Here is a 22,119-nt window from a genome sequence, read left to right on the forward strand (position 1 = left end):
GAAATTGCGAGAAATGGTTCAGTGTAGAGTCCGGGTTGTGTGCGCTGATCGGACTTCGAAAGCGGTTTATGGGTGGTAAGTAACTTCTTAGATGTGACAACAATGTTAGCCCAACTCTTCGCTGAGAGCTGAGAGCTCGCAGTGATGTCGCGAGTTGAAAAGGTTGCCACAAGGTCTTCTTCCAGCAGTTTACTAGTAGCTTTCCTGATTGGTGCAAAGGTCGGCCACACTGCTCTCATCCTTGATTTAGCATTTGCGCCACGTCGTTTTCTACCCGAGTTACGCGTGCGAAAAAGTCTCCATTATCTGAGAGTACTCAAGTTGTATTTCCTTTCTTCCTGTACTAGTAGATGTGCTTTGTAAGCTGTGTCTTCTTCCTGTTTCTCTGGAATTCTTTTTCCTTCCCTAGTTCGTCTAGTTCCTTGATTCCGTCTCTGCCGCACGAGTAGGAGAGAACGATGTCGTTCGAACGAGAGGAAAAGTTAGAGGAATTTTCCACCAATACACATTTCCTTTTACTCCAAAGCAAGTGATTTGACCGCAGTCCGCAAATTTTTCTTGAAGAACTTCGTGAAGAAATTTTACCATCCAGTCGGCGGTCTTCCTCGTCGCGCGAAACCCAGCCGCTCACGACTCTGGTCCAACGGTTGTCGTTAAAGGGCATCAGATGTCCGGCAAAATTCGTTTAACCTTCCTTGGCAAACTAATTTTCGGTCGCTGACGTAGGAGAGAACTTCGAATCCCTTCCCCACTTGCGCGAAGCGGGATACACCTAACATCACTCTCTTAATTGTGCGTTCAATGACGCTCACCGCGTTTTCTTCCTACTTGCGAAATGCCCAGGTTTCCGAAGCATAGGTCAAAGCAGGAAGTACGGTAGTGCTGAGGAGGTGAACACGGAGCCGTGTGTTCCTGGTCTTCTTCACTACACCCTCGATGCTCTTATAAGCTACCCAAGGCGCTCGTTTCTTCCTGCTCATCTCGGAGGTAAGGTCGTTCTTCATGTTCATTTCATGACTTAGATAAATGCAGTTGTTCCATTCGGATATATTTGTCCCATTAAGCGTTGTTCCGTTAAATGGGGCATCCGAGAGCCATTCGTCATGGATGAACATCGTCTTTTGCAGATTCAGCTGAAAACCAATGCATCCACGTGTTTTGTCAAATCCAGCCAGCGTTCGTTCCGCTTGGTTGATGCCAGACGTTATTAGAACGATGTCATCATCAAAGCCAAGATGGTGTAGCTGCTGACCGTCAACCTTCACTCGCCCCATTCCAGTTATTGCATTGCATTCTCGAGGCCGTGAATATTTTAGATGAAATTGTGTCACTCTGTCGGACCCCCCTCTACAGATCAGTGATGATATTCTTGTACAATGGCGTCGTGAACTTACTGTACAACTCTCGAAGTACCTTCATGTTCTGAGTAGAAACACTTTGGTGCTCCAAGGCCCCATGACTGTTTCCGTCTCAACTGAGTCGAAGGCCTTCTTTAACTCGACAAAGATGAGACAGAGCAGCATCTTGTACTCTCGCGATACCTCGGTGAGTTTCGAAACAGTGTGAATGTGGTCAGTCGCGCTGAATCCCTTTTGAAACCATGCCTCATGACTCTCCTTCATCTAACACTTTTTCAATCCTTGTAAGGATCACTCTCGTGAAGAGTTTGTAGATGACGGATAGTAAGCAGATTGAGCGATAGCTGCCGATGTTATGTGGATCTCCCTCCTTACATAACAACACGGTCTGGCTGGTCTTCCACTGCTTGAGGACGACGCATTCCCACAGGTAACATATAAAGAGTCTCGCAGTTGTGTTGATAAGAAAATTCTTTGGATCCTCAAGTCTCATACTATCGGGACCGGGTGCCGTACGGTTTCTAACTGGCATGAAAGCACGCCGACATTATAAGTTATAGTCAGAGTATAAGTCGTGAATGATGTTCTCAATTCCCCTTCTCGATGCAGTGATTGTTCCATTTGGAATCCGGGGAAGAGTCATCTTCATATTGCGATTGGCGAAGTCTCAACGAGCGTAGTAGATGTTCCTTCCCGCTTCTGCAGCCTCAGCGAGCACTTCTGCGCTTCCGTCTTTGAAGCCTTCTTTTATCGCCTCTCCGCAAAGTCTTGCGAGCCCGGACGTGGGTTCCTTGTCCTTTGCGGCTCGTGTGGCTCTACGGTGGCAGCTCAGCTCAAGAATTTCAAGGGACAAGTGTCTCTTGGTGGTTTTAAAACTCTCAGCCTTCTTCGTGTAGTTGTGAAGGTGTTCAACGAGCCGGTCATATTCCTTGCCCATGTTGTCAGTTGGGGATTCTCAAAAGCTTGCGTAGCGAAAAGATCCCAGTTAATGATAGTTCTGGGACTTCGCTTTCTAAACGTAGCGGCTTTCTCTTCTTTCCTTGTGAAGGAAAATCTTCCTCGAAAGAGACGATGGTCTGATCTTGTATAGAATTTTGGCACAACAGAGACATCTGTCAGGCAAAACAAAGGCAAATTGACGATGTGGTCATTTCCATTGCCCTGCGCTGAGTACAGAATGGCTTCTGGAATTGTGAATTTCCATGGGCGGTCTTAGTCGACAAGAAAAACTCAGAAAGCCTCTTCCCCTACTCATTCTACTGTAGGCTGTGGGTCCTAAAGCAAAGTTCCTCAGGCTTTCTTCTCGGGCCAACTTTGGCATTGAAATCACCAACAATAACCCTGTGAAAGCAATAGAGTTCTCTGTAGATTTATTTTAGGTTAATATAGAAAGCTCCAACTTTTCCGTAGCTCGATGTTGGAGCGTAGACGATGATGATTGTCAAAGCTGGTGTTGTACCACATCCGCAGACGACTTAGAGGCAGCATACCACGAATCTGAGGCGGTGCGGATTTCAGGTGGAGTATCCGTATACGGGGCCGTGGATTATGGATACGGGGGTAGTTCTGTTCATCTCTCCCCGCATCATTGCAAACAACCACCTCCAGGATGCTGTATTGTACGAAGCCATCCATTGCAACGCTCCACCCTTTTCGCCACCTTTGCCTTGCGATTCGTCGAAAATCAATTCGGACTGTCCCGAGGTGCATTAAGGGACGCTACGCGTGCAAGGCTGGCGCGCTTTAATGCATAAGGCATCGCACGAAACAGCATTCAGGGGCCGGCTGCTTGCAGTGATTCAGAGAGAGAGAGAGAGAGAGAGAGATGAGCGGAACCATCCCGGTCTCCATAATCTACAACTCCGTATACGGATACTCCACCTGAAATCCGTACTACCCCAGATTCGTGGTATGCTGCCTTTAGTCATCCTGACTTACATCATCAGATCTTCAGTGGCCGGTTTCTATGCAAGCGTACGTTGCGTTGTAAATGCAGATGTCGGTACCCTAGATGACTCCTGCAACTCCGTCTTTCCTGGCGCTTCCGTACCAGGCTTTCCTCTAAGTTCAGGAAACTCTTCCCTATTACTGTAACATGTAACACAAACACTGCAATATTTTTGAATCTTGTGGGCAGATTGTCGGCTTCTGGTCTCAAGAATGTTAGGAGAACGTTGCATTCTTCGGGAGTGGACAAGTGAATTTTATTCGTCGGAGACGACTCCAACTCCCCTTCCACTTCATTGGACGCCCTATCTCGGACCGAGGTCCGAGATGCAAGTGTGTTTTGAGTCAGTCGTGGCAGAGCAGAAACAGAGAGTCTGTCCAACCCACCGGAAAAGGTCGCTTCAGTGTTTTGGGGTTAGCTCCCTATCCACCACCTGGGAACGCCTCACGTAGACTCGCATCTAATCAGCTGTGACCCCTCTAGTAAGGGAGATTCATGGATCTGCCGCAATACCTTTTGAAATAGGCACGATAAGACTTTGTTAGAAAACCTGACAATAAAAACCCAAAAACCTTTCTTATAATACAAGAACGCTAAGAGATAGATAGGGCAGATAGTGTCTTCGAAGTAGTCTCGTTGCATCAATTGAAGCTTAAACACCACTTTTCCCTTTTTCCAGCTCAAAGAGCCAGCTTATTTCTCCACTCATGGCAAAAAATTTTTTTTAGCTGAATTGACATGTTAGAGGTATGGTAACTTCTAACTATTTATGACGAACATAACTAGATAGAAGCTCATGGTTGCAGCTTCCATTGCAGTATGTATTTAACAAACAAAGAAAAGACGCAAAATCAGTTTTGATTTTAGGGCAAAATTTGATAGCGGAAGTGAACCAGATCTTTTGGAATTTGGACAAAGAGATATACATTCCGTATCTTCCTTGTTGAAGCAATACTTTCGACAGCTTCCGAATCCCCTCTTCACCTTCCAGTCTTATTCAAAAATCTTGGTAAGTTAGCACTAACTTGTAGCAGTTAACTACGTTTGTGCTTGTTTTTTTCTGAGGTAGATTTTCTCCTTTGGAACTGACTTACAGTACAGTCAAAACGACATGAAGTACGGTGTAGCTGCGTAAGCAGTTGCGTTCAAAGAGGTGAGGAGGAGCGTAGCGTTTAGGATTAAGGATCCTTACTACCACCGTTCATTTCTGCAGTTCGCGATGGTTCCACCTCAATTCCAACACCTGTCCACCACGCCGCTTCGAGCGCAGCCGCGTACGTAGCTGCACCGTGCTTCATGTTGTTTTGACTTAGTATACTTAACTTAGTTGAAGGACTGATATTATCGTCTCACGCGTGCCCGTATCTAGGCCGAGGTGTGTCTTCCTTGAGCGTAGCTCCGCCTAACCTACTCGATCTTCAGCAAGAATCAATTTATGCTGTTGGGAATTATGTACAATTGAAAACAATTTTTGTCTCAGATAAGAATAGCTTTGGAATCAAAATACTCCATCTAGTCTCCTTCTATCACATATGCACGTCTTTAAAAAGAATATTATTCAGACAGCGTTCGAGGTTGCAGATGGTGATAAAATGAACAAGCTGCGAAATGTAATAAAAGCAATGCCGACTGCTCATTTTCGGTGAGTGCAGTTAGACGCTGCGATTTGCGTGGAGCCTTGTGTTAACATCCGCTATCCTTCTACCTTGATCACCTTGATAACCTTGACTACCGTTGATCTTCGAACTGGTCAAGCGGGCGCCAGTAATTCTTTCATTCGCCAGAGTCGCCCAGTGGTTCCTCTTTTCGCATGGGCACGGAGAGCATCATAATTTTCTTTGAAGGGCTACGTGAAGAAATCTGACAATCGGGTCGACGGCCTTCCCGTAGTGCGCTTAACATTGCGGGGAACTCAATCGCTCACGGCTCTGGTCCAACGGTTGTCTCGTAAAAGCGCATCACGTGTCCGGCCCACCTTATTTTACTTTCTTTACCTTTACTTTACCATCCAGCCGCTCACGACTCTGGTCCAACGGTTGTCGTTAAAGGGCATCAGATGTCCGGCCAACTTCATTTAACCTTCCTTGGCAAACGCGGCGGCGTCTCTAATCTTCGATCGCTGACGTAAGAGAGAACTTCGAATCCCTTCCCTCACTTGCGCGAAGCGGGATACACCTAGCATCACTCTCTCAACTGCGCGTTCAATGACGCTCACCGCATTTTCTTCCTACTTGCGAAATGCGCAGGTTTCCGAAGCATAGGTCAAAGCAGGAAGTACGGTAGTGCTGAGGAGGTGAGCACGAGCCGGGTGTTCCTGGCCTTCTTCACTACATCGTCGATACTCTTATACGCTCCCCAAATCGCTCATCTCCTCGTGCCCAGCTTGGGGGTCAGGTCGTTAATCATGTTCAATTCCCGACCCAGATAAACGTAGCTGGTGCATTCCGATATGTTCGTTCCGTTCAGCGTGAATGGGGCATCCGAGACCCATCCGTTGCGCATAAACATCGTCTTTTGGAGATTCAGCTGAAGATCGATGCACCCACGTGTTTCGTCGAATTCGGTCAGCATTCGTTCCGCTTGGCTGATGCTAGGTGTTATCACTACAATGTCATCAGCAAAGCTCCGATAGTGTAGCTGCTGACCGTCAACTTTCACTCCCATGTCGTCCCATTCGCACTGCGTTCTCGCGAGTGGCTGTGAATATTTTGGGTGAGATTGTATCTACCCGTCGGATCCCCTCCTCACGTCAATGATGATGTTCTTGTAGAATGGCGAAATTCCGGTCGTGAAGTTGCTATACAACTCTCGAAGTACCTTTATGTACTGAGTAGGGACGCCTTGGTTCTCCAAGGCTTCCACGACCGCTTCCCTCTCAACTGAGTCAAAGGCCTTCTTCAGGTCGATGAAGGTGAGACAGAGCGGCATCTTGTACTCTCGTGATACCTCGATGAGTTTCGAAACAGTGTGAATGTGGTCAATCGTGCTGAATCTTTTTCGAAACCATTCCTCATGACTCTCCTTCATTTAACATTTTTTCAATACTTGTAAGGATCGCTCTTGTAAAGAGCTTGTAGATGACGGACAGTAAGCAGATTGAGCGATAGTTGCCGATGTCATGTGGATCTCCCTTTTTATAGAACAACACGGTCTTGCTGGTCTTCCACTGTTTAGGAACCTTGCATTCCGACAGGTAACGTGTAAAGAGCCTCGCCAGGGTGTTGATGAGTACTGGCGGAAGGTTCTGCTATTCTGGTCTTATTCTGTCGGGACCAGACTTTTATTGACGATGATGTGGTCTATTTCATTACGGTACCCTCCACCGGGTGACTCCCACGTCCATCGTAGAGAGGAGCGTTTCTGGAATTGCGACTTCTCATAGATGATCTTAGTCACCCTGAGAGCCTCTCCCCCTGTTCATTCCATTGCAGGCAATGGGTCCCGATGTGAAGTTCCTCAGGCGTTCTTCGTGCGCCAATTTTGGCGTTGAAATCGCCAATTATGACCTTGGAGAAGGCATGATCCTCTCGGTAGAACTTCTCCAGGTCCATATAGGAAGCTTCGACTTTTTCTTCTTCGTAGCTTGATGTTGGAGCGTAAGCGACGAAGATAGTCAAAGCTGGTGTTGGACCACACCTTCTCCTCCACAGACGTCCGGTTCGGGTCGTAAGTTGTTGGAAAGAGCCGATACTCTTTGCCATGCTCGTGTTGATGAGGACGCCAACTCCACCAACTTCTCTAGTGCCGCATGTTCCTAAGAACAGCTCTTCTCAAGTTTCATTTCATATCAAGCGTTGAGAGGGTGGCGTCGTCTTGTCTCGGTCAGCCCGATGACGTCGTACTTAATCTTCTTGGCTTGCATAATCAGATCTTCGATGGCCGCTTCCGATGCAGGCGTACGTGCGTTATAAGTGTAGATCGTCATCCTAGTCCATCATTGTCATCCTACCGTACCATGCTTCCTTCCGGCATCAGGAGACTCTTTTCTTCTACTGTGACATGTGTAAATTTTAAAACCCATGGACAATTTGTAAGCCTCTAGTTCCAAGGGTTTGGGGGAGAACGTTTGTGCTAGACAAGTGGAGCTTATTTGTTAGAGGCGACTCCAAACCGCCTCCCTTGCACCCCCAGTCATTTGATTGCAGGCTTTTGGATGGACCGAAGTGCGGGATACAAGGATGTCATTAGTCAGTCCTAGCTCAGCAGAAACAGGTAGTCCATCACCTGAATCCACCCGCGCCTCTGGGCAGTCACGAGGTCGCTCTTGGTCCGCAATTAGGTCCCTATCCGCTACGCGGGATAGCCTCGCGACTAACCTGCTGCAATCTCTCTAGTGAAGGAGATCCGTAGATCCACGTCCTTCTACATATTATCAAAATAGCGACATATGTAAATCGAAACTCCAACATTCTTTGGTTGACGAAAATAAAAATGACGTATTTTAGAACTGCAGCGTACCTAATGCGACACCTTTCTCAACTGTGCAGTTTCAGCTCATTTACTGATATGACAGCCAAAAATCTAGCAATCGTCTGGGCGCCTAACCTGTTTAGGTGTGACTTCAAAGTTTGAAAAGGTTTGATGCTGTTGTAGTGGCAAAAAGCAAGAATTAATATCTTCTAGAGCACCTCCGGTAATTGATGGCGACGATTCTCATTTGCTGAACGGTTTAGACGTACACACTTCTCTGTGTTGCTACCTTATCACTAACTCGACGCCTATTTTTGTGGAGGAGATCGGCGATCCTGTGAACATTCCAAGTAATTACGATTTACCATAGTAGAAATTTTGTTTTCATACCGCAATGCTAGAAATCAAAAATAATTGTTTTTGAGTCATTTTCTGAGAACGTTATTACTGCAGATCATTGTTTATGGTGAAGAAAGGGTTATTTGCAGGAAATCTCGAGAATCAGCATAGAAATAGTGGTGAATCATATCTGGCAGGTGAGCTTTTTAGAAGTATAAATGTGGACCTTTCTCGTGGAGCGTTTTTTTCTGATACTTGAGGCTGTTATTGTGCCCGATTAATGCTATATTAGCCTTCTAACATTTTAAATGTTTACAAATTAAGCCAGCTTCTGTGTACCAATTGTAATGTTAGCAAACCATAATTCGAATCCTAATGTACAGTTGGCTGCGGGAGACTCTGCCCCTTGGACCAATGCCAATGCACCGCGAAATTCGAAGTGGTGCAGCGGGTAACTAATTCCTCCGTTGTTTCAGAAAAATGGGAAAAGCTTGCAAGTGAATTCTATAAGGTGCTTCACGAACTTTTGCCATGGAACAAATGAGGAGAACACCACAACAAGTAGTAGTGCAGGAAACATAGGGGACTACGGTCTTCCAGTTTTGAAGTAGAGGATGGAACCGTAACATTTCGTAATCTTTACGTAACTACATAAGCTCTGATATCTTTTCCTGTCTCCTCTCCGGCTTCATTCTCGTTGTTTCATTTGTTCTCCCGTTTTTCTTGTTTTACTTATTTAATCTGCATTTTCATTTCCTTTCAACGTAATTAGGTTCTATTCTGTTTTCACTTAATTCACGCAGTAGCAATATTATGCATGAACGTTGAAAAAGCGACGGTGAGTGACGGTGAGTGACGGTGAGGCACCGTCGGGCACCGCCGCTTGCTCGTAACCTGTCATAAAAAAGATAATTAGGAACAATTTACATATAATTAAATCCCTCTCTCTGAGATATATCTAAAACTGCCATATCGTTGCGAAAGAAGCAAAATGATGCCAAATATGCGTCAAAAGCAATAATTGGAACCTAATATAGCCTTAGGTTATAGTTGAAAACGTATTCAGAGACTCAAACTTTCGAATTTGGTCAGAACGTCAAGAAATTGTTTGAGCGAAGCACACGAAATTGTTGGTTTGTTACTTTTTATACTCATTTGCGCGATTTTGTTCGTTGGGTAAAATTGCGGTTCGTCCTTACTTTGAACCCTTGTACTAAGGAGAGAAGTTATCAAAGTAGCCAAAAAGTTGCTATCAAGAACTCAAGTATGTCTGAATTCTCTGAGATTTTCATTGTATGTGCACAATCGAACTTCGTTCGAACACTAGAACAGCGCAAAGTTTGAAAATCCCACTTTCCATCCTTTTCCTTTCATACCTTCTCTACTTTACATCTCCGTTAATCCCCAGAACAGAGTTCTTATTGAAAGAACCCGGGCAAAACTCTTAAAACACACTATGTACTTTAGCATATGAAGCCTGTTTTTTTCTGAACAGATTTTCTCACTTTCTTATAACACTGTCTTTTCATAACTTTCAACAGTAAGGAAGAATATGAAACTTTCGCCTAAATTTTATGCAACTATTTCAATACTATTCTACTTAATTCACAAAAAAATTTTTAAGAGAGTTTACCACAGCATTTTGAGTTGAATGATATCGTTTTTTTTTCTATCAGACTCCGCGGCCCGTCTTGTGTGAGTGAGTGACTAGAGACTTTAGGGTATTTTATAACCCTATTTGAACAGACCAAAAAGAGGTGGTTCAGTGGAATGTCTTTATTATGTGAGTACAGGTGAGTAGAACAATTGTCAGCAATAGAATTGGATGAAAAGGTGGGCAGAGCGTAGTCTGCCGCACTCTTTGACCGTACAAGTCGTAATTACCTAGCATAACCATGACCGCGAACGGTCCTTTATACCACGCCCCTTATACATCATCGGGGTCGATGATACTGCCGTGAGCACAAAGTAATAATTTACGAAACAAATTCAACTTCAACAAATGGTTTTCTTCGTACGGCTGGACTGTTGCGGAGTTTTGTGGAGTGGCGGGCTGACGTTGGGTTAGTGGATTGCTGATGGTGTCTTGAGAATTCGGCTTGGTGCAGGTGCATTGATGACGGCTTGTGGCTTGTTGATGACGATGACGGCGTTGACGAGGTTGGCGAGAGTGCTTACTTCTTGTATGGCCGCTTCGTGGGTGGCTGCGGTCTTTTGGAGGAGCAAAGCAGAAAATTGTGGCCAAGGCCACACTTCCACACTTCACTCCACATGTGTCCTCGTGTGCCGCTTTTAGGCAGAGGAGGCACAGGTTCAGCTTTGTCGCCTGTGCTGTTTTGGAGCTTGGATCCGGGAACCGTGGACATCTCCCGGAATGGTGATTGTCACGATTCTCGTACACAGTGCAAAATAGGCAGCTAGACTTCGGAGCAGTCCTTTCCAGAAGCGTTTGGCAGGCCTTTTCAAGACTGTCGAGGCGGGGGAGCAGATGATGCAATAGTGTAGCGATGTCGCATCTGTCCAGATCGTCCAGGGCGAAGAGCATAGCATCAGCGGAAAAAGACATGATTTTGTGTTTCTTTGATGCTTTTTGCCACTATTTATACCTGTTCAGATGGTCCGTATCTTGAACCCGCCCTCAACGAATAGCCTAGATGTAAGTTTTACTGCTCTTGATGGTGCGCCAAAGTGCTTTTGAGTGCGTAATAAAAAAGTTGCAATTGACTGCGGGCACCCAAGAAAGTACATCGTTGTAATTGGAGTACTTTGTCCAAGACGATGATGTCTTTGAGAGAGCCGACCGGGATAATATGCTTTTGTTCATTGTGCATACGTATATGGACATGATAACAAACTGAACTGAACTGATAACATGTGTATGCAAGAGATAATGAGCTGATATTAACCTTGTACATTTTCTCATATTGAAACACGAGATCAAACCCATAGCGTGTACGCCACTGTGAAATACAAAGTTTGCACTATATTATTTGCGGCACTTTTGATCTTTCTGATCTATTTTTGCGCGGTCTAAATCCGCTCTGGTTGTTTCTTCGGCTGGTAGCCCACAAGCGGGCGACTCGAGAGGACCAGAGGATTGGCTACAGTGGCAGCTGTTTGGTAAGCCAACTCAATTTTGGTTGATTGTGGCTGATCGTCAGCTGATCGAGGGATCGGCCAACTGCGAGCAACATTTTGAAGGGGTGAACTGCACATTTTGCTAAGTATAGTAGTGCCACTGGACCCGCCACGTAGGTTAGGGCTGTGAGAATCACGGTTGATGCTAATGCTGCAACCGTTATTTTCCAATGGGTGGTGATCATAGGAGTTATATCAGGTCCGAAAACAATTGGGATCTGATCAGAACGTAGTGATCAGATGCTTCAAAGACAGCCGTGTTGAGCCCAATGTGGTAGCTTAGCACGCTTTTGATATCGACATTCTCTGAACAGTCGGTTGTGCATGTTTCTCGGACGATGGCAAGATCGAAGGCTAACAAAAGTGGTCTTGTTGACATTCATTGGCCCACAATGAGTGACGAACTCGAATGTTTTGCAAACAACTGTAACTCTTATGTCCAGTTGTGAACGGCACCTAGTAACTAGTCTAGCTCCATGTTCACAGTTGTAGCAACCTGTGAGATCAATTGTCTGGATTTCGCACTTTTTCTTTGTCACGATTTCTGACGCATTCACCAGTATTTTGGAGTCTAGTGTGAGCACGAATTCTCCTTCCTCAGTTATAGTCATCACACTATCGTCTTCCTTTGTGAGGTTGTAGGAGGGTGTTTCTATTGGTAATGCTGAAGAGTTTCTTAGGTGACTCAAGGACTCTTCTGGACATTGACATCTGTGGGCGTTTTCACAGTGACACCTTATACGATTCGTGGCAAGTAGAGAACTGGGTTTGTGCTTGGACTTCATCGCTGCATTCTACTAGCACGACGAATCTGTCCGGCAATATGAAGGCTGCATTTTCGGAGATAGCATACCGCTGATTGATTGCTGTGATCGTTGGTTTTTGTACGGATATCACAGTGATGTTGACTCTTTCGACGATTTCTGTCATATATGGTCTCATCGACAAAAACTTCTTCGTATTCTTCCCTATTAAGATTACCTCGATCTCGAGTTCGATCGATGCGGTCCAATCTGCACACCTAATCACCTCATAGATTGACCGAGATGTGGGTCGATTTACGACTCTGTAGAACTGACATGCGGGGAGTGGCAATAAGCAACCACATGGTATGCCGCCACAAATCTATATACAACCAGAATAACCTGGGTACCTCTTGTACTTTCTCAGTTCGTGGACAGTTTCGTTAGAGGGCATTGTGTGACATTTATTGTCAACGTATGACCCTGCTTGTGCACATCTTTCAACGTGGTATACACGTACTTCGTACTAGTCTCTCTTGTGAAGAATTCCAGAACCTTGGAGCAGGTCAACTTCATTGGTTTTTTGGTGACCCTAATGAACCCAAGCGTTTTGTTCGAGTGGTTGATTTGTATGCAAATTTTGGAGGTAAGGCGATTAAATAAGAGTTCCTCACTGTACTGATAGAAGCACTTGCTTTGTTCATTGCAAATGAGGTTCGTTGAGTGCCGCATGTATCCGCGTTGACATGCATTCGCACTTGTTAGAACGGTAGTTAAAATTAGACATATTGCAGTTAGACATGGAAGTGGTGCGGGAACGAACGCGTTAGGGCTATTACTACGATTGTGTTGTGTAGTAATCATAGGTAGTTGTTCCACTGGTACAGCTTTGTTAGCGTGTCTGAGTTTGTGCATTGACCAGACTAATATAGCCAGAATTACGGCAAAAATGTAAATCACTACTGCTAGGGTAGCGATTGCTCCTGCAGGCCAACAGTGAGGGTTGCCTAGAAGAGCTTTTGAGAGAAAGTAGTGGTGATCGCAGAAGTCCGGTCAGTTGCATGTTGTCTCAAGTGTCTCCATGCTGTGGTTGCCTATCATTATTAGTGCAACCTTTACCTGATCGTTGTGAGGGGATATTGGTACTGTGTAGGTGATGTTTTTCGTGACCTCATTGAACGTTCGGCAATGTTCATCAAAACATAGCTGGAAGGAACCTTTCGGAGGTGAGATATTGATCTTTCCTTTCACGCAGGCTATCTTGGGGACACATTCAGCTAATGTTGCAGATATCATTGACAACATTGCAATAATAGTTAGTGCAAGAGATGTTCGCGGGATAGTGTACTGAGCACCTTCCAGTCCTAGTTCGTAGTCTCTGATTATTTTATACGCTTCTGTTTTTGAGGCACGAGCTGGAAGTTTTCTCCTTTCTTGGTTAGGTTGATGTTGATCTTTTTGGGTGTTTATTGTTGTGTCCTCTGGGGCACTTCGGATTTCCAGGGGGAAAATTTTGTTCAGAGGACGGTGAACTATTTTTCGGTTCGGTAAAAGTACTTTGGCGGATCTAACCGAACCATCGGTGCTATATATAATTTCCGTGATTCTACCATATGACCAGCACCCTCTCGGTATTAGTTCTTCTTCAATCAGAACAATTTCACCTATTTCTGGGAGTGATCTTGGTAGGTGTCTGGGTTGTTGGAGGTTGATTTTTTGTGTTTCTCTTAATGAGGTCAGATATTCAACATTCCATTTCTCCCAGAATTTATTGGCTATCATTTCTGATGTTTGAAATGCTTCAAGTGCCTGTTTTTCTGTTTGGATGAGATTAGGATCGTAGTCAGGATCGCCCGATACGTTTGCAACTTTGTCGTTCGGAAGCGAGTAGTTGAAATTTCCCTTCAAAAAATCAATGGGCCTCAATGGCATCTCTGTGATATCACTGAAGTTCAGTTTCGTAAGAAGTCTTGTGTTTAGAATTGCCTCAATATTCGAGTGATCACGGTGCACATGTCTACAAAACTCAAGCGTTTGCGCCCTATTGATTTATTAAACGCTTTCTTGGTTAAACCAACTAGTCGTTCCCATGCACAACCCATCCAGGGGGATCCAGGAGGATTGAAGATCCAGTTTATTCGTTGGGATGCACAATATGACATATGAGATCGACCATTCTCGTTGAGGTCGCAGAACATCTTTGTGATGATGACTTCACCAAGCTTGAAGTTGGTTCCGCAATCTGAGCGGACAATCTCTGGAACTTCTCTGCGCGAGACGAATCTCACGAAACAACTGAGGAATGCTCCTGCCGAAAGATTTTCTACCACTTCTAAGTGTACTGCTCGATTTGTAAGGCATGTGTATAAACACACGTACATTTTCTCTAGAGTTTTTGAAGTGAAAGGACCCATGAAGTCACATCCGACATTTTGAAATGGTCTGGACTTTATGACCCTGTCCTTTGGTAGTGGAGGCATGATCGGTGCTCCTAAGGGAAGACCTTGGTATTTTTTTGCAAATGACGCAACCTTTTAGGAATTTCTTGAATACGTAAGAGGGACGTGAAATCCAAAAGCGTTGTCTTGCGATTGAAAGAGTGTGCTCTTTGCCAGAATGACCAGTTTTGATGTGAATATCCTGCACGATCAGCCTGGATAATTCCGAGTCTTCTGGGATATAAATCGGTGACTTTGTGTCATACGGAATTGAGGCATTTTGAAGGCGGGAGTGGTGCCGAATGATTCCGTCTTCGTCGCGAATAATCAGTTTATCATGAAATCGCTTTTTTAGAGCGTCAAGATTAATGCTTCTGTGTTCATGACTAATTAGAAAGCGTTCCGCGTTGACCATATCTGATGCGGTTATTTCGAACACGTTATCAAATTTGTCGACTTCTGATACTTTTATCGGTGACGAGCGATTTTGATTGGTTTTTGCAACCCAATTTTTCATTGTTTTTGCAATCTTTGCTAGCACACGTAGCACGTTGTCGATTTTCGAAAAACGCTTGAGATCAATAAGCTGTTCTTGTTGTTTGTTTTCTGACGTGGTTACTTTCAATGTAGTAGTAACCATTGTTTTTATTTCGTCATTCTCATGGACGTCAGATAGTGTGTTTATCGACTTGATAGGCCACTCGCTACAGTGATTTTCCAGCCAGCGTGGTCCTTTGATCCAGTCGTCCTCGATAATTTCTTGTGCTGTCAGACCTCTCGTTCCAGCATCAGCTGGATTGTTTTCGGTGCTAACATGGAAAAATTTGACCGTAGCACCACCATTATCGAGCTGCTGTTTAATACTAAGTATTTTTGCTCCCTGATTTGCTACGAAAACAGGAACTTTTTTTGAAGATTTGATCCAGTACAAGGCAATTTCACTGTCCGAAACTATGTTCACTTCTTCGATTTTTGCTTGGACAGCTGATAATATGCTGCATCCTAATCTGGCTGCTATAAGGATTCCGAGCAACTCCAATTTTGGGATAGTCTGATGGTACTTTTTGGGGGTCAATCGCTTTCATCCACAAATCAGGCCAGAAATTGTCCCAGAGGTAACACATTGTAGGTATGAACAAGCTGCGATTGCAATCCTGCTTGCATCTGCGAACAACCAAAGGCGTTTTTGGTCACCTACTCTGGGTGATAGTACGTACCTAGGAATTGATAATGTTGCTAGATCTACTTCTTTACACAATTTGTACCATTCGTCGCATATCTTTTGATCGAGCGGAGTTTTCCAGTCCACTTTTGAATCGAAGATTTCTCGCATCATGGACTTCAGTTTAACCATGAGCGGTCCTGTGAGACCTATTGGGTCATAAATCGAATTAATTTGGCTCACGACATCTCTCTTATTTAACTTTTTATTGTGAACAAACTTTGTTCTCACAGTAAAGTTGTCTGTTATAGTATTGTAATCAACTCCTAGTATTTTCATTGATCCAGATTGGAGTTTGTCGGAATATGGAATTCTTGAATTTACTTCTTCAGAATTTGAGATATACTCGCGTAGATTCATTCCTATCTTGCTGAAGAGATACTTTGATTCTTTGTACTTTCTTACAGCTTCAGGAACCGATTCTGCTTGCAAAAGTATATTATCCACATACAAATTTTTGGCAATTTCTGTGGATAGTTCCGAGTTTTGGGATTCCAAGTAGGACAGAATCGCCATGTTTAGTATACTCGGACAAGCTGTAACGCCAAAAGGCAACCTTCTAAATCTATATTCGACGACGTTGTCTTTTGTTGGTGGGTGATTGACATTCCGAAGCCACAAGAATCTGCATAGATCCTTGTGTGCGTCTATCAGTCGAATTTGTGTGAAGGCAGATTCAATGTCACACATTAAGACGATCTTCTTGAACCTTGAAGAGGTAAGAATGTCGTGTATTCTGTTAACGAAGGATTCTCCTTTTCGAATGACGTCGTTCAGGCTGAGGTGGCCTCTTCGTTTAGACGAAGCATCAAAGACTATCCTTAAAGGGACCTTTTTCTGTGGTTTCCATACCCCTGTATGTGGCATATAATATATTCCAGCCGCATAACGGTCTGCTGTGTCGAAGGTCTCTACGATCCCTTCACTGACATATCCCTTCACTGACATATTTGTTCACAAGATCGCAGTACCATTGCTTTTGTTCAGGATTACATAAGAGGATGTTTTGTAAGGATTCTAGCCTTCTTATAGCTACTGAGTAGTTATTTTCCAACTGGATTACATTTTCTTTCAGCAGAAACGGAGCTGTGCTGATGTTGTTTTCAAATGAGATCAATTTCGAGTATTTCTCGAAGTATCTTTAAACTTTTTCGCCTTCCTGGGTTTCTCCCGGCATGGTACCGAGACCGTCCAACTAAAATATTTTCTGTAAAAATTCTTGTTCTGTGCTTTCGGAAATTCCTGTCAAAATCGCAGCACTGGTATTATTGGTGTGACTGTGTTAGCTGTCTTACTTGCTTTGGTGATTCTTCGACCATAAAATGTGGGTCCAAAAACTGTTTTTGCTACATGAAAACCAGATAGTGTACGGATTCCATTTGCTGGATCCGTAACTAAATCGTGGTAGTAGTCCAGTCCAACGAGAATGTGTGGATTTTGATGTTCACCACGAAGCTTTGAATTTGCTAGACAGATAGTGTTTGTTTTCAAGAACTCAATATCTTCTGTGTTCAATTTCACTGAAGGGAATCCGTTTGTTATGACTGGTTTGGTCTGTATGGTCATGCAAATTTCTTCTCCGAAAGCAGTTCCTAGTTTTACCGGAACCTTATGACTTTCGAAACACTCGATATGGCCGCCAATTCCGGACATGGTGCAGATTTCGGTCGTGTTCTTGGGTAGACCGAGCTGTTGTGCAAGATTTTCTTCGATTACTGTTTTTTGTGCCCCAGAATCGAAGAAAAATAGCACTTTTTCATATGTCTGTTTTCTGGCATTCCAAATATTGCCTTCAGCAGTCATCAATATTAGTTGTTTGCAAGTTTGACTGTGTTGAATGGAGTTTTCCTTGATCTGTGGGGGTTCCACAGACACCTGAGTGTTTATTGGTTTGAACCTTTGTGGAATATTTCGATTGTTTTCTTCTCGATTTTGCCAGCTGTGTTGCCTTTGCTGGTTTTGGCCAACACGAACAAATTTGGGTTTCGAGCTGTTGTTTTGGCTGAGTTGCTCTGTCTTAAAGCAGAGGCTCATATGGTGTTTTTGTCCGCACTTTAGACTTTGGCAATCAAAGCTGCTATGATTAGGGGAGCAACATTTCCAACAGCGATTCTGCTCCTTAATCATCTTGCTTTCTGCTGTCTGCTTTCGACGTAGGCTTTTGCAGTGATCTCTGTTTTTAAGAGATTCATGAGGTCATCAACTGTTTGCCGGTCTTGTGATTGACTGGCCACTAATACAGATTTTATGATGTCTTCAGGGAATTTAGATAAGATTGTTTCACACCACATTGGGTCGCAGGTTTTCCCTACATGATATCCTGCAGAAATCATTTGGTTGGTCAGCATTCTTATTTGATCAAATGTTGCAGAGCAGATGTCTGCGGAATTGTTTGCCACACTCATACTGACCAATTTTTTGACTATTTGTGATCTATTAGACTGGTGATTGGAGTAATTCTCCTGTAAAGTTTTGATCAACCTATTGTAAGTTCCAGGAATGAGTTTTATCCCTTTGATGGCTGTTTGCGCTCGACCCTTTAAACTTTCTTTGAGTAGGAGTATCTTTTCCATGATGTCCAGTTCTTCACTGTTATGGACAAGGGCTTCAAAAATGGCCCAGTATTCTGGGAAGTCGTCAGAATTCCCGTAAAATTTTGGTAGTGTGGCTTGTGGAGGTTTTATTGACCTCAGCGTCCTTTTGGCTGTGCCACTATTGCATGTGGATGCTGAATTTGATGTGTCTTGCGAGCAAGATGGCATTGTGGTGTCTCTCACGCAATTTTCGCTTGTATTATCAATTTCACCATCCCCTTCTTCGTTTTCTTCATTGTGGACATTATTGTCTCTTTGGGGCTTTAGGGACATGTATCCCAGTTTGATTTCCATATTTTCGCGCATATTTTTTGTTTCATCAAGGCGCGCTGTTAGCATGAATGTTAGGTCGTTTGCTTCAGCTATCGCAGATTGTAGCTGCGATTCTTCCTCTATTTGTTCAATTTCAATCATCAAATTCTTCCTTTCGGACTTGTTTTTGCAGTTTTTATACTCATCTCTAACCTCGTTATATAATTCTTGGAGGTTTTCTCTTGCTTCTTTTATTTGCCTTATGCTACTTCGTAAAAGTGCTGTGGCTGATCTGCATTTCTGATAAGTTTCCTCATCTATTGCTGAGTACTCAACCTGTTTAGTGTATTCCCTGTAACGGGATACTAAAGTTTTTAGCGTCGTTGCGCTGAGAACTATTGGTGTTCTGTGAAAATGCAGTGCCATTTCTTTCTTTATGCACGTGCAAATGCGATAAACTTCGCTTGACCTACTGTAGCTTTTGACAGAGGTCTGATCAACTGTTTCTTGACAGTGATCTGCGTTCCAGTTACGTTTTTAAGGGAACGATTTTTTGCCCAATTACTGGGATGAATCTGATGCGATTCACGGTCTTTGGTTTGACCGTATAAGTTGCTCAATGAGCTAGTCTCTTTCTCCTGGCCTCAAAGATGTTACTCTTTGACGCGGGAGAGTAATGGCTTGTTTTAGCCGATGCACCAAACTGTGTGAGTGGGTGACTAGAGACTTTAGGGTATTTTATAACCCTATTTGAACAGACCAAAAAGAGGTGGTTCAGTGGAATGTCTTTATTATGTGAGTACAGGTGAGTAGAACAATTGTCAGCAATAGAATTGGATGAAAAGGTGGGCAGAGCGTAGTCTGCCGCACTCTTTGACCGTACAAGTCGTAATTACCTAGCATAACCATGACCGCGAACGGTCCTCTATACCACGCCCCTTATACATCATCGGGGTCGATGATACGGCTATTTTCGCACCTCAGTCAGGGCTGGCCTTTTGTACTATCGGCAGTCACTGCTGCAGCGTAGGAGGAAAATATTACGGGGATCTCAAATCCACGTATATCTTGGCCCATAGCCAAACTCGCTTTTAACTTCGCTATTATTCTAGCTTCAGTAATTGGATAATGAGAAACAGCTCCTCATTTTTCTGTGCCATTTTCCACATTATTTAACAGCATCACAATAGCCGAAGTGCTCTACTGGTTTCGATTTGATTCTAAGTTCTTGAGCAGCCTTCTGTGGAGGTATTGGCTTCCATTGGTTCCCTTATCTTTGTGCGTATTCCCATATACTCATTGACTTTGCTCTCATATTTTTCTTTGCAAAAACAACTGCAGTGTCTTTAGAGCGACCGGAAAGTAGGGAACTAGTAAGATTCGGGACTATAGAATGAGTGATTGCTAGAGACTTAAAGTTTCATATACCCTATTTGAAAAGACGGAGACGGCGGTTCAGTGAACCATTTATTGTAAAGAAAGAGAAAGCTGCAGATGAATGTGAACGAAGTAATGAGTGGGCTGAGCATTGCCGCACTCTAGCACGATGCAGCCAGTTACACCACCAAAACAACCGTAACAACGAAGCACATTTCATACCACGCTCCTTTACGATCATCGGAGTCGATGATAAGTGATAAAATTCGGAAAAAGAAATGAATACTCATACTTTCGTAAAGACGAAAGACGGAAATGGAATAATACTTCAGGTTCCAGTGTTTAGAAAAGTATTTCTGTCAGCAAATTTCGCTCATTCGTTTACTCCTATTGAAAACCGAGGACTTAGCTTTGGATATGAGGAAAGTTTTATTTCTCTTTCAGTTTCCAAAAATGGTTGAATTATGGCAGAAAGTTGCTCTTCGAAGAAAAAAAGTCTTGAAAGCGAGTCCTAAGACACCAAAACAAAGTCAGAATTTTCACAACTTGCGAACTCAGGTAAAGTTTGAAAACGCTACATAAGTTTAGTCATGAACCGCCCTAGCTTTCCTTTGCACTTTTTTCATTATTTGGTTCAATATTGGAGCAGTATAATTCAGGAGTAGAAAAGGTACTTCCTCCAATTTGAAAAAGGGAAAATCCTTCACTTCCACATTTAAGAAATTTCTAGTATTTTTCTATGCGAGCTGTTTTCATTTAGTATCAATGTTCTCATCATCTATCCATGCTGTGATTTAAGTGCCGCTTACCATGCAGTATGCATTCACTAACTAGGAGCAAAGCACAGGCTGGGAAGTAAAGACAGAATGAAGGAGCAACAGCATGATTAAGAAGAACGAGTGGAAAGACGGAAATTACAGTAAGAACGGATGCAGAAACAGTGAGATACACGAAAATGCGACAAACGTGAATGAAGTAAACATAGAGGACAAGAGATAAGACATCTTTCATGAACGAAAAGAAAAGAATTTGGAACCGAAACCAAAACCATTTTGGATTGTAAGGAGGAAAAAAGGACAAAATAGATGGAAAAGGTACAAATATAGGACTTTAAAAGACATAGAAACAAGACAGAGCAATCATAAGAAGCAAAATAAGTAAACAAGAAAACGGAATAGACAGAGGAACAATAAAGGATAACAAATAAAACAGAGGAAAAAGACGAGTAAAATAGAGATGATGCAGAAGACAGGAAAGGAAATGAAAATGGAAATTAAATAAGGAAATCAATGGAAGAACAAATGGAACAACGAGAAGGAAACTAGACAAAAGAAAAGATATGATAGAAAAGATAGATAGAAAAGATAAAAGAACTCATGTAGTTGGCTTTTTGCCGTCAACTCAGGCAATCGTCGTTAGCTACAAGACAAGGATCAAAAAGCTCATGTTCCATTTCCACCCTTACTTCTAAATTTGATGATCGTACTCCCCTTTGTTTCTTGCTGTGATATCTCCTCGTCTGTTTTATTGCAAGAGTTCGTGAAGCATCATGTGACACATTCTAGCTTTCTCCAAACCTATTCCTTTGAAACATTGAACAAAGAAGTTACCTGTTGCAGCACTTCGAATTTCGCGGCGCTTCATCATTGGTACAAGGGACGAAGCGTCCCGCATACAGGTGCAAGTTTACATACGAGTGTAAACCATATCCTCCCTTAAAGGCATCACCCCTCGGATCTGAGTTGGTACGGATTTCAGGTGGAGTATTCTTACACGGGATCGCAGATTATGGAGAAAAGAGGTGATTCCGTCCATTTCTTCCTAAATGCCGTAAAAAAAGGAAGATACCGCTTTGGGCGTTCCGGCGCGCTATTTCCTATAAGGAGTTCGATTGGAGACAGTCTAGCCTTGTGCACGCGCCGCATCTTCCGGGCGGTTTTTTACGGCAGTTATGAAGAAATGGACGGAATCACCCCCCTATCCATAGCCTACTATCCCATATACGAATACTCCACCTGAAATCCGTACCATCTCAGATTCTTGGGGTGATGCCTTTAAGCTTTTACGTGATAAGCGCTTTGAGTGTTCTCATCGCTCATTTTCCATCACTCTTTAAAACAACAAAAATCTATGATTATCAAGACCTTTGGAAAAACGTCTACTTTTCACAGGATCGTAACTATACGTTCTCATATTTTTTGTTCTCATATTATGTGTTCCACTGCCTAGTATATACCCACTAGGTTTGACCACTAAATAAACATTTTTTAATGTCGGAAATATTTCTGTCTGCAGCAGTT

General features: G+C 43.4%; 11 protein-coding genes across 15 annotated transcripts; 2 read left to right on the forward strand and 9 right to left on the reverse strand.

The window, feature by feature from the left end:
• Nucleotides 1-824: 824 nt before the first annotated feature.
• On the reverse strand, nucleotides 825-1,274 carry RB195_025051 (uncharacterized protein; the record flags this gene model as incomplete). Its single annotated transcript, XM_064213046.1, has 1 exon — nucleotides 825-1,274. The coding sequence occupies one exon, from the start codon at nucleotides 1,272-1,274 to the stop codon at nucleotides 825-827; it is 450 nt and encodes a 149-aa protein (XP_064068927.1).
• Nucleotides 1,275-2,025: 751 nt separating this feature from the next.
• Nucleotides 2,026-2,295, reverse strand: RB195_025052 (uncharacterized protein; the record flags this gene model as incomplete). Its single annotated transcript, XM_064213047.1, has 1 exon — nucleotides 2,026-2,295. One exon carries the CDS (start codon nucleotides 2,293-2,295, stop codon nucleotides 2,026-2,028), a length of 270 nt encoding a protein of 89 aa, XP_064068928.1.
• A 1,223-nt stretch (nucleotides 2,296-3,518) lies between these two features.
• RB195_025053 (uncharacterized protein) lies at nucleotides 3,519-4,696 on the forward strand (the record flags this gene model as incomplete). Its single annotated transcript, XM_064213048.1, has 3 exons — nucleotides 3,519-3,625; nucleotides 4,174-4,315; nucleotides 4,676-4,696. 3 exons carry the CDS (start codon nucleotides 3,519-3,521, stop codon nucleotides 4,694-4,696), a joined length of 270 nt encoding a protein of 89 aa, XP_064068929.1.
• A 974-nt stretch (nucleotides 4,697-5,670) lies between these two features.
• RB195_025054 (uncharacterized protein) lies at nucleotides 5,671-7,007 on the reverse strand (the record flags this gene model as incomplete). 3 transcript variants are annotated; one of them, XM_064213051.1, is made up of 3 exons in its annotated part: nucleotides 5,671-6,003; nucleotides 6,124-6,292; nucleotides 6,703-7,007. In XM_064213051.1, 3 exons carry the CDS (start codon nucleotides 7,005-7,007, stop codon nucleotides 5,671-5,673), a joined length of 807 nt encoding a protein of 268 aa, XP_064068930.1. The 3 variants fall into 3 exon arrangements, with proteins under 3 accessions (XP_064068930.1, XP_064068931.1, XP_064068932.1); XM_064213049.1 differs by lacking the exon at nucleotides 6,703-7,007 and having other exon boundaries at nucleotides 6,124-6,234; XM_064213050.1 differs by lacking the exons at nucleotides 5,671-6,003; nucleotides 6,124-6,292 and having other exon boundaries at nucleotides 6,699-7,007.
• Nucleotides 7,008-7,812: 805 nt separating this feature from the next.
• On the forward strand, nucleotides 7,813-8,599 carry RB195_025055 (uncharacterized protein; the record flags this gene model as incomplete). Its single annotated transcript, XM_064213052.1, has 4 exons — nucleotides 7,813-7,859; nucleotides 7,930-8,066; nucleotides 8,205-8,252; nucleotides 8,532-8,599. 4 exons carry the CDS (start codon nucleotides 7,813-7,815, stop codon nucleotides 8,597-8,599), a joined length of 300 nt encoding a protein of 99 aa, XP_064068933.1.
• Nucleotides 8,600-9,982: 1,383 nt separating this feature from the next.
• RB195_025056 (uncharacterized protein) lies at nucleotides 9,983-10,600 on the reverse strand (the record flags this gene model as incomplete). Its single annotated transcript, XM_064213053.1, has 1 exon — nucleotides 9,983-10,600. The coding sequence occupies one exon, from the start codon at nucleotides 10,598-10,600 to the stop codon at nucleotides 9,983-9,985; it is 618 nt and encodes a 205-aa protein (XP_064068934.1).
• An 838-nt stretch (nucleotides 10,601-11,438) lies between these two features.
• RB195_025057 (uncharacterized protein) lies at nucleotides 11,439-11,978 on the reverse strand (the record flags this gene model as incomplete). The annotated part of the gene is made up of 1 exon (XM_064213054.1): nucleotides 11,439-11,978. The coding sequence occupies one exon, from the start codon at nucleotides 11,976-11,978 to the stop codon at nucleotides 11,439-11,441; it is 540 nt and encodes a 179-aa protein (XP_064068935.1).
• A 1,011-nt stretch (nucleotides 11,979-12,989) lies between these two features.
• Nucleotides 12,990-13,868, reverse strand: RB195_025058 (uncharacterized protein; the record flags this gene model as incomplete). The annotated part of the gene is made up of 1 exon (XM_064213055.1): nucleotides 12,990-13,868. The coding sequence occupies one exon, from the start codon at nucleotides 13,866-13,868 to the stop codon at nucleotides 12,990-12,992; it is 879 nt and encodes a 292-aa protein (XP_064068937.1).
• On the reverse strand, nucleotides 12,990-16,544 carry RB195_025059 (uncharacterized protein; the record flags this gene model as incomplete). 2 transcript variants are annotated; one of them, XM_064213057.1, is made up of 4 exons in its annotated part: nucleotides 12,990-13,953; nucleotides 14,316-14,427; nucleotides 14,558-15,369; nucleotides 15,592-15,707. In XM_064213057.1, the coding sequence occupies 4 exons, from the start codon at nucleotides 15,705-15,707 to the stop codon at nucleotides 12,990-12,992; spliced, it is 2,004 nt and encodes a 667-aa protein (XP_064068936.1). The 2 variants fall into 2 exon arrangements, with proteins under 2 accessions (XP_064068936.1, XP_064068938.1); XM_064213056.1 differs by lacking the exon at nucleotides 12,990-13,953 and having other exon boundaries at nucleotides 14,355-15,369; nucleotides 15,592-16,544.
• A 297-nt stretch (nucleotides 16,545-16,841) lies between these two features.
• On the reverse strand, nucleotides 16,842-17,630 carry RB195_025060 (uncharacterized protein; the record flags this gene model as incomplete). The annotated part of the gene is made up of 1 exon (XM_064213058.1): nucleotides 16,842-17,630. One exon carries the CDS (start codon nucleotides 17,628-17,630, stop codon nucleotides 16,842-16,844), a length of 789 nt encoding a protein of 262 aa, XP_064068939.1.
• An 89-nt stretch (nucleotides 17,631-17,719) lies between these two features.
• On the reverse strand, nucleotides 17,720-18,868 carry RB195_025061 (uncharacterized protein; the record flags this gene model as incomplete). Of its 2 annotated transcripts, none has more annotated exons than XM_064213059.1 (1): nucleotides 17,720-18,868. In XM_064213059.1, the coding sequence occupies one exon, from the start codon at nucleotides 18,866-18,868 to the stop codon at nucleotides 17,720-17,722; it is 1,149 nt and encodes a 382-aa protein (XP_064068940.1). The 2 variants fall into 2 exon arrangements, with proteins under 2 accessions (XP_064068940.1, XP_064068941.1); XM_064213060.1 differs by having other exon boundaries at nucleotides 17,720-18,604.
• Between the last annotated feature and the right edge of the window lie 3,251 nt (nucleotides 18,869-22,119).

This window comes from Necator americanus, chromosome X (genome assembly GCF_031761385.1).
Source record: "Necator americanus strain Aroian chromosome X, whole genome shotgun sequence".
NCBI classification, from domain to species: domain Eukaryota; kingdom Metazoa; phylum Nematoda; class Chromadorea; order Rhabditida; family Ancylostomatidae; genus Necator; species Necator americanus.